Genomic DNA, 9,587 nt, shown 5'->3' with positions numbered 1-9,587 from the left:
AAAAGAGACTTTTTGAATAAATGCTAGTGTTTTTCAATTATTTTAATTCTTCAATTAAATACATTTGTTATTTGTTATTAAGACCCTAAACTCTCTTAGAAACAAAATGAACAAAGGTGGTTTTATTAAATGCTTTGCTTATAGCATATACAGGCCAAGTTTAAAACAAAGAAAGAACATGCGTAAAACGTGTAAAAAATAGCACATCAGTAAAAAACATGACAGAAAAACGCACTACTGCGGATTACTGTCGTGTTCTTTAAACATTAGTTTGAATAGGCTGTACATCACCTTCTGAGTTGTGACTTTAAATTTGTCTTTTCACAATACACTTGAGTTTGGAGTGTTTGGGTGGCGTCTGAAGCGCTTTTGTCAGGCTGGTGCGGGATCTGGCTGTGTCCTCAGCACTCTGGACAGCGCCTGCACTTGGTCTCCACCGCTGCTTATAATCATACAGGCTGCCATAAAATATCAGTCAAGAAAAACATGAATGGAAGCGATATATTTCACTACTCTTGATTTACAGCTGTTTCCCCCGTCTAGCGATTTTCAGTTGCCTTTATAACCCCCAATGACGCGCGGCTCATTTGCACGATCTGACATCTTTATTCATAAATAGCCCCCATTCACATCTCTCTGACGTTCATCTACCCTCTGACGAAACCTGCTCCTATAAGATTCACAGTAAGTTTGGCTGACTCGGAAATGTGCTGGACTGCTCTTCTCCTGAGGCGATAGTTGGGCTCGTTTTTGCACTGTCGGTGGCAGCTGAGTGGCTGGCGGCTGATTCACAAAGGTGAGGCACTTTTATGATGTTGAATTATGGAATAGTTGCCATTTTTGCCCCACCTAAACCAGAAACATGAAATCCTCGGAATTGACCACGAAATGTTAAAAAAGTATGAAGTGACTGAAAGACTATAAATAGGCATTTATGATAATTTGAAATGAGTTGAATTCTTAATTCTGCGTCTTCTTTGTGTTTAGAAGCACAACAGACTGATTGATTGATTGATTTTTGTAACTCTCCCTTCTTTTCTTGCATGCCTGTTTAGGTCTCTTTTTCTTAGGTCTCAATGAATTTCGGTTCTTTAGAGATACAACGACTTTAGCAGAGAGAAGATGAACATCCATGTGGAGGGTTTGGTGGCCATTGTCATCTTCTACTTGCTGATCCTTATAGTGGGAATCTGGGCAGCATGGAAAAACAAGAATTCCGGCGTGGTGGAGGGAGTTGATCGCAGTGAGACCATTATGGTCGGCGGAAGGGATATTGGATTATTTGTCGGCGGATTTACCATGACTGGTGAGTTTCAGAGAGAACTAAATAAAAAAGCTTTTCACTTTATGCATATATGATATAACACGAATGGCGTTTTATTTTTACATCTTTAGAGATTTACTTATCTAACAAAAATATACTGTCTGTATAGGCTATATATATAAAAAATAAAATCATGATGAGATGTATCTTGATGTCTTTCTATAGCAAAGCAAAATAAATAATCATTGGACAAATAAACCTTGAATCGTTGTTTTAAAAAAGCAAACCTTTTTATAAATAATTTGAATAAATAAATAAATAAATAATAGACAAATTCGGAAATCTGTAGGCCTAAATTATATATAATACTACGTTATGTATTATGTTTAATTTTATTGCTGTATATTAACTGCAATTTCGCTGGGTCTATGTACTTTTTTAAACATTAAATGGTTCTGTTTGGTTTTATATATATGTTTCTTTCTTTCTTTCTTTCTTTCTTTCTTTCTTCTTTTTTACCCATGCATGTATTGTACATACTGGTACTGTTACTAATTATTTAATAATTTATGTTACCAGTTATGATATTTTTCCACACACACAACCACAACTATTTGTAACACTTTACAATAAAATCTCATTTGTTAACATTAGTTAAAACATTAACAATGAGCAATATATTTCTTACAGCATTTACAGCAATTGTTCATTGATGTCACTGGTGTTAAAGTGCATTAACTAATGTTAACAGATGCAACTTTGATTGTTTTAGTAAATTTTTAATTAACTTGAATTAACAATGAACAATGCTTCTACAGCATTTTTAACCTTAATGTTAACAATGTTGTTAATAAAAAAGCCTCTAAGTACGTCTGATGTTTTTCTTTAAAATTAGCATTTCCTTCTGGCTGCTATGTACAGGTTTCTACGGCACAGCAGAGAATGTTTATCTTCCCGGGTACGGCTTGGCATGGGCACAGGCTCCCTTTGGATATGCGCTCAGCCTTGTTTTGGGTATGTTGCGTGTGTATGCAGCTTTGATAGAAACATATTTTCAATGTTAAAGTTAGCAGAACTAGAAGCAAGTATCTGTCAAACATATAATTTCTATGAATTGATTCATGTCAAGGTGGCCTTTTCTTTGCTAAACCCATGCGCTCCCGGGGTTACGTCACCATGCTTGACCCCTTCCAGCAACTGTATGGAAAAAGGATGGGTGGTCTGCTGTTCATCCCTGCACTAATGGGGGAAATGTTCTGGTCAGCCGCCATCTTATCTGCCCTTGGTAAGAAAAGAGAGGGAACTGATATCCTAGAAAGACACAATCAGTACAACACAATTTGCAAGCGCTTTCATTATTGTATTAGGACATATGCTATAAATATTTCAGTAAAGCTTTATTTAAATATACTTTGTTTGCATCACAGGGGCCACACTGAGTGTGATCATTGACATCGACATCAATATGTCTGTGATTATTTCGGCTCTTATTGCCATTTTCTACACGCTGGTGGGAGGACTGTATTCAGTGGCCTACACTGATGTTGTCCAGCTCTTCTGCATTTTTTTAGGACTGGTAAGGCTTCACAGAACCACAAAATGAAGTCATCGAATGTGTCATTTCCCCCTTAGTTCATGTCTGCATGTCTTCAGCAGCACGTAACACTCTGTGATTTATCAAAGTGGCTGTTTGCTGTGCAGTTTTGACAGTAACGGCTCATCAACCACCCTTTAAAGATACAAGCAATAGGAATAAAGAAGTGAAAGAAGAAATCATTTTTTGAGTTATAATGGCCTTTAATTAATTATTTTTATGGTAACACTTTATTTTAAAGTGTCTTAATATTATAATAACAATAAATTATGCACAATTACATGCAAGTAACCCTAAGCCAAACCCTAATCCTAACCCTGACCATATAGTATGTACATGTAGTTAATTAATATTACTCAGTACTTAAATGTCAAATTTCACTGTAACTGGGACACCTTAAAATAAAGTGTAACCTTTTTTTTTATTTATTATTACATTATTCAATATAATAAATTATTAATAAAATTAATAATATAACATTATTAATTGAACAGAATTCATACGGAAATTAAAAAAAATATATATATTTTTTGAAAAATAAAAATAATACTAATTGCACAATATTGAAAAATGTTTATCTATTTGGCTAGTTTTCACTAGTACCTGCTATAAATTGAGTATTACAATGTTATATATGGTCTATTACATGGTAATAGAGGAATATGTTCTCTTTATAGTGGGTGAGCGTCCCTTTTGCGCTCTCAAACCCAGCTGTGTCTGACATCGGAGTGACAGCAGTGAAGCAGCTCCATGCTAATCAGACCGCATGGCTTGGGAAGATAGAAAGCCTTGACAAATGGATGTGGGCTGACAACTTCTGCCTTCTGGTGAGTGGACAACCCACTGTAGCATGATGGGATGGAGACACAATGATTTTGCCAATGGAGAATTGTTGATTCTGAAGGGCCAAACCTAATTTCTTACTTTAGTGAACAATGCAATCCTTCGTGGGGAGGAAAACTAAATAAGACCTGAGGGTGAATAAAGTGTAATACTGGTCTAGTCGGGTCACTCTCCTCCTGTAGGTTGCCATATTTAGATTAGCTTTAATGTTTGTAATGTTATAATCTACTCTTGATGTTATATGTCTGTATCATGCTGTCTGGTTTCTGTTTCTAGATGCTGGGGGGGATTCCCTGGCAGGTATATTTTCAAAGGGTTCTTTCTGCCTCTTCAGCTACCTATGCTCAAGTCCTCTCCTTCCTGGCTGCCTTTGGTTGTATCATTATGGCTATTCCCTCCATCCTGATCGGAGCCATAGGGGCTTCCACAGGTAAGACAAACCTCTGTTGGAAACTTGACTTTTTTTTTTTAAACATGTAGCAAATCTGAATAACACTTACATGTTACATGTTATAATAATAATAGTAAATAATGCCTAATTACATGAAACTAACCCTTGACCAAACACTAACCCTATAGTAAGTCCATGTTGTTAACTAATATTAATTAGGACTTAAATATACACAATAACATGGTAACAATGACACTGTAAAATAAAGTGTAACCCAAATCTGTAATATTAAAGTCATCATGAAAAATCTTTTTTTTTTTTCATGGAGTATTGCAGCGTTTATTATAAATAATTTATCTGTGCACATTTGTTTTGTTTTTTTAAATATGGCCTTGTAATCTTCAATCAACATTAACTTCCCTTCCCCCTCACAACAATCTGTTTTCTGATGACGTCTGCACTGGCACGAGGACAGGACAATAATTCCTCCTCTCTTATACAGTGTTATTTTAGTATCATTGATGTACTATTATAGTTTTTTTCTAATATATTGAATTAGCTTTGATTTTTGATTTTCTGTTTTCATTTACATTGTATTTATTACTAGTTTTTAATGTCTATATAGTTTTTATAAATGTTGACTTCAGTTTTAGTTATTTTACATCAGCTTAAACTAAATGAAAATGAGAAGTGTTTAAATGAATTTTTTTTCTTTTTTATATTATTTTGTTTCAGTTAAAATTGAAATACAATTGAAATTGGAATAAACCACAAATGTTTTTGATGGTTTTAGTTTAGTTAACTATAATAGCCCTGTTCTTGCAAATTATAATCTACATAAGATCGCAGCAATTAGCAAATGACAATGATCCAATTAATTCCAATCAGATCCAAAATCAAGTCCTGCATTGTTTTATTTTTGTTTTGTTTTTTGCATTCGAGGATAACAATAGGTAATTGCAACTTCATTTCTTGCAGACTTTACAAGATCAGTTAATTTATAGCATATATGCGTTTCAATAAAGAAAAAGAAGTTGCTAACAAAGTCACCCAAGCAGTCTAATTACCGTAGTCTGATTTATAGGCTGTTTCCACTTGCTGATCATTAGATCTGTTTGAGTGCAAAAAAAGGAAAGGCTCACCATTTTAGGAATAAAACTTCTTAATATGGCTTACAAAAGTGATCTTAATTATACACTAATTATGTTGTATTTCCCCCTCATACCACATACCCTCACCCTGAAAAATTATTCACAGCTCAGCCAAATTAAAAATGTGCATCAAAGCATGCTGATCATTAGATCTGTTTGAGTGCAAAAAAAGGAAAGGCTCACCATTTTAGGAATAAAACTTCTTAATATGGCTTACAAAAGTGTTCTTAATTATACACTAATTATGTTGTATTTCCCCCTCATACCACATACCCTCACCCTGAATAATTATTCACAGCTCAGCCAAATTAAAAATGTGCATCAAAGCATTTTTCATATTGTTTCCTGTATACCACATTTCCTTGTCCTAAAGCCTAACACCATTTTCCCTTCGAGAGTGTACTGCATTTAGTATATACTGACAGTAATTCTAATTATGTAATCACTTATTTCTGATTATTGGGGAACAGTCTGATTTGCTCTGGTGTGTTGTGGGAGGTGTTCTCCTCCAGGCTGTATCAGCCCCGGGTGGAAACCATGTTCCTTTCAGATCACTAAAGAAATGAGTAAATAACAACAGCTGGTCTCCCTCGTACATTATTAACAGATTATCCGTTTAACGATGTGAACCCTGTAAATATTACATCTGAGGGAGGCACACAGCACCTAGATTTAATCAACAGACTTTCAGCATCAAAGACACAGCCAGTCACTTATTACTTTACTTATTGGGAATAACAGTCTAATCAAGCAAGGCTTGTTGCTTTTGGATTGTGAGTAAAACGAATTTGAAATTGAATGTTTCATTTAACATGTATTTGACTCATGTATGATGCAAAAAATAATTATTTATGCTGCTGGTTATTACACAGTATATAGTAAGTGTGTTCAACTCCACAGATTGGAACCAGACATCCTATGGGCCAATTCCTCCCATGCAGAGGGACCAGTCTGACATGATCCTACCGATCGTGCTACAGCACCTGTGCCCGGCCTATATCTCCTTTTTTGGTCTGGGGGCAGTTTCTGCCGCAGTGATGTCATCCGCTGACTCATCCATCTTGTCGGCCAGCTCCATGTTCGCTAGGAACATCTACCAGCTCGCTTTCCGACAATCGGTGAGAGCCAGACTAAATAATTAAAAAAAATTTTTTTAAATGACTCAATATTTTTTGTCTTGTATTCCAGTACAAACATTCTCGAATCAAAATGCATTTACTTATGAAGAAGCTAAATGTTTATTTTTCTTACCCCACTGGTGCATAGTTGTTCTTGTTTTAATAAAGGCACTTTTTATAATTGTTTTTAGAAAATAAGAATTTTCTTTTTACAAGTAAATTTATCTTCACTGTAGGAAAATCTGTAAAGGAATTTTCTGCATTGATTTTGCAGGTGTTTTACCTGTATTGTATTACTTGTATTGTTGCATTGTGTTGTGTTTTAGGTTAAAGGCTATAATATATCTCTGTAAATTAACAGACAGTGTTCTGGCTGAAAATTACCAGTACATTTTCCATTTTTCGATGGATTTTTGTCTTAAGGTGCAGTCATATTTCAGCAAAATTTTGTGGGCAAAAAAGTCCATTGTCAATAACATACCGATATATGAAGCACAGCACAGACAGCGGTCACTTTCAAATCAAGCAGCTTTCTGTTGGACAGCAGAGAGGATTTGCATAGGTAACTTTAACGAAAATCTGAGTGGGGAACTTTTTTACCTTCAAGAGATACTCCTAAATGCATGGATTCCTGTTGAAATTACTACAATTACAAAAATGTTGACAAGTAGCATTGGTTTAAGAATGTTTATATAGTTGTACTGGAAAACGTGACAAAAATACTAAGCAAGGAAACCTTTCTCTTTCTTTTGTAAAACAACTATAAAATTTAAAAATGCATACTAATTTATGGATAAAGTAATTCAAGGGATAGTTCACCCAATAATAACAATAATCACCATTTACTTACACAAATGATATTCAAGAACTTTATGACTTTCATTCTTCTGGGCAACACAAAAGAAGATATTTCGCAGAATGTCTCAGCTGTTGTTGTCCATGTAAAGAAAGTCAATGGAATCACTGACAACATCACTGACCTTTATTGAATGAAAAAAGTGGGTGTCAATTATTAAAAGCCTGCATATTAATCGACTTCTCGAATTCTTAGTTTTATCATATCTTGTATCATTTTATTATCTCTCTAATTCTCATCTCATCTTTGTACTGATTTCAAGGCTTCCGACCGTGAGATCGTGTGGGTCATGCGGATCACTATTTTTGTGTTCGGGGCTCTAGCGACGGCCATGGCTCTCCTGACTGGGACCGTCTATGGTTTATGGTACCTGAGCTCTGATCTGGTCTACGTCATCATCTTCCCCCAACTCATATGTGTTCTTTTCATCCGTGCCACGAACACCTACGGCTCGGTGGCTGGATACATCTTTGGATTGATCCTGCGAGTTGGTGGAGGGGAACCATATCTCAAACTGCCTCCGTTCATCTACTACCCTGGATGGACCATTGAGGAGAAGGTCCATCATGTGACCAAGGAGGTGGAATACCTGGTGTTGCAGAGGTTTCCCTTTAAGACTGCTTCCATGCTGGCTTCGTTCCTAAGCAATGTGGCTTTCTCATACCTGTTCAAGTACCTGTTTGAGAGTGGCACTTTGTCGGCTAAATATGATTTCTTGGATGCAGTGGTGGCCAAGCACAGTGCCGAAATAATGGACAAGACCACTCTGGTGAACAAGAACATCATTGGGCTGAATGAAATGGCCCCGGTCAAGCCAAGACTTAGTGTTACTTTAGCTGCTACCTTCACCAGGAAGGAAACCCTGACCGAAGAGGAGGACTCCAGCCCGGAGTCACCGAGTCATGAGAATGAGTAGAGACCCTATGTTCAATCTTAAGAAGACTCTCTATTGGTTCCATAATGTGAAGTACAAGGCTTCACCCAATAAGTAAATAAATATCAGATTTTAATTATATACTTAATTCATTCCACACTCCTTCTCTGGAATTTCCATCACTTCTTTCAAGATGGGCATGGGACAGCAACTGAAACTCAATGAAAATGGCAAAGAGAGAAGAAAGCAGCAGTGATTCGAGTGGTTTGAGTAATATTAGGAAAAAACTGACTTGATGGTGTTAATTACCCTGAGAAGCTCTTCGACTCCTGTCGGTATGTACAAACCCTGAGTGACTCTCCTTTCCCTTCTAAAGAAAATGTTGAGATACTGTGATAATCCTTGGGAAATAATCATATTAAAAGGTTAGTTCACTCAAAGATGTTCTGTCATCATTTGCTCAACCTGGATGACTTCATTTCTTCTGTAGAACATAGAACAAAATGTCTCTTTTTTCATCCATGCAGTCAAAGTCAATAGACTTCAGTGTTCTTTTGGACCTTATTGAATTTCATTGCATTGACAAAAAAAAGCAGTTGAAACATTCTTCAAGTTATGAATGATGACAGAATGTCCATTTCTTTGTGAATTATCCGTTTAATTTCCTAAACCTGGACAAAGATCAGTCCAGATTTGAAAAAGAAAACATAACACAGTGATTATAATCTATCCAATTATAGCTATATATTAATAAATAATAGGTGTAAGTTCATGTGTCATGCCATTACTTACGTCAAACTCCCATGATAGATATTAGTGCAGATTATCCTATTATCCTATTTGATCATAAAAATCAAATGTAGCTAAACGGTTATAAGCTGTTTCATAAATATGTAATTATATAACAAGTGATGTGCTTCCCATCTACAAACTACCTTTAACAACTGTGGCATAAGTGCACATGTGGCAAATGTCTTTTTCATGTTCATAGTGCAATATTAAGAAGGAAAACAAAGAACATGGAAAATATACAGTATATAATCTTGTAATCGCCTTAACTAGCTACATTGATTAGATGGGGGTGATTGGACATTATGCAAACCTGGTTCGTCACTTTGTTGTACTTGAAAATGAATGTTGCTGAAAAATGATTTACCAGATGTAACAACCTCCGGGGTCTGTGCTGTGTTATTTTTTGTGATTTGCAACGTCATACGTATGTTAAAAGAAGTCATTGTACCTGGTTCCAGGATGAGCCAGCTGCTGTGTTATTTTGTTGGCTTTAGCGATAAAGAACTTTGTGTGATGTGTGTATTTATATTCCAATGAATATAACTGTCTAGTATTCCACTAAAATGTAAAGTGTCACTTTACCGTTCTGTATATATATACATATATATTTGAATGAGTTGGAGCCAGCTACACAAATCTATATTTATTTATTAATTGTGGCCTACAGATTAAACATAGGATTATAAATTTTATTGTTAAGACTT

General features: G+C 35.6%; 1 protein-coding gene across 1 annotated transcript; it reads left to right on the top strand.

Annotated features, from left to right (window-relative positions):
• Nucleotides 1-518: 518 nt before the first annotated feature.
• Nucleotides 519-8,241, top strand: slc5a7a (solute carrier family 5 member 7a). Its single transcript, XM_016575183.1, has 9 exons — nucleotides 519-684; nucleotides 1,071-1,310; nucleotides 2,160-2,278; nucleotides 2,394-2,549; nucleotides 2,692-2,840; nucleotides 3,536-3,685; nucleotides 3,978-4,131; nucleotides 6,144-6,361; nucleotides 7,480-8,241. The coding sequence occupies exons 2-9, from the start codon at nucleotides 1,123-1,125 to the stop codon at nucleotides 8,131-8,133; spliced, it is 1,788 nt and encodes a 595-aa protein (XP_016430669.1). The 5' UTR covers nucleotides 519-684; nucleotides 1,071-1,122; the 3' UTR covers nucleotides 8,134-8,241.
• Nucleotides 8,242-9,587: the final 1,346 nt, after the last annotated feature.

Source organism: Sinocyclocheilus rhinocerous, unplaced genomic scaffold (assembly GCF_001515625.1).
Source record: "Sinocyclocheilus rhinocerous isolate Xijiao unplaced genomic scaffold, SAMN03320098_v1.1 scaffold1254, whole genome shotgun sequence".
NCBI classification, from domain to species: domain Eukaryota; kingdom Metazoa; phylum Chordata; class Actinopteri; order Cypriniformes; family Cyprinidae; genus Sinocyclocheilus; species Sinocyclocheilus rhinocerous.
This window is presented reverse-complemented; position numbering and strand designations above follow the sequence as displayed.

What these genes read in the sequence shown, in the direction of transcription:
- slc5a7a (XM_016575183.1), top strand. Translation starts at nt 1,123, where the DNA reads ATGAACATCCATGTGGAGGGTTTGGTGGCCATTGTCATCTTCTACTTG. An exon ending in TGCGCTCAGCCTTGTTTTGG is followed by an intron (nt 2,279 to 2,393) that starts GTATGTTGCGTG and finishes ATTCATGTCAAG; the next exon opens with GTGGCCTTTTCTTTGCTAAA. An exon ending in CGCCATCTTATCTGCCCTTG is followed by an intron (nt 2,550 to 2,691) that starts GTAAGAAAAGAG and finishes TTTGCATCACAG; the next exon opens with GGGCCACACTGAGTGTGATC.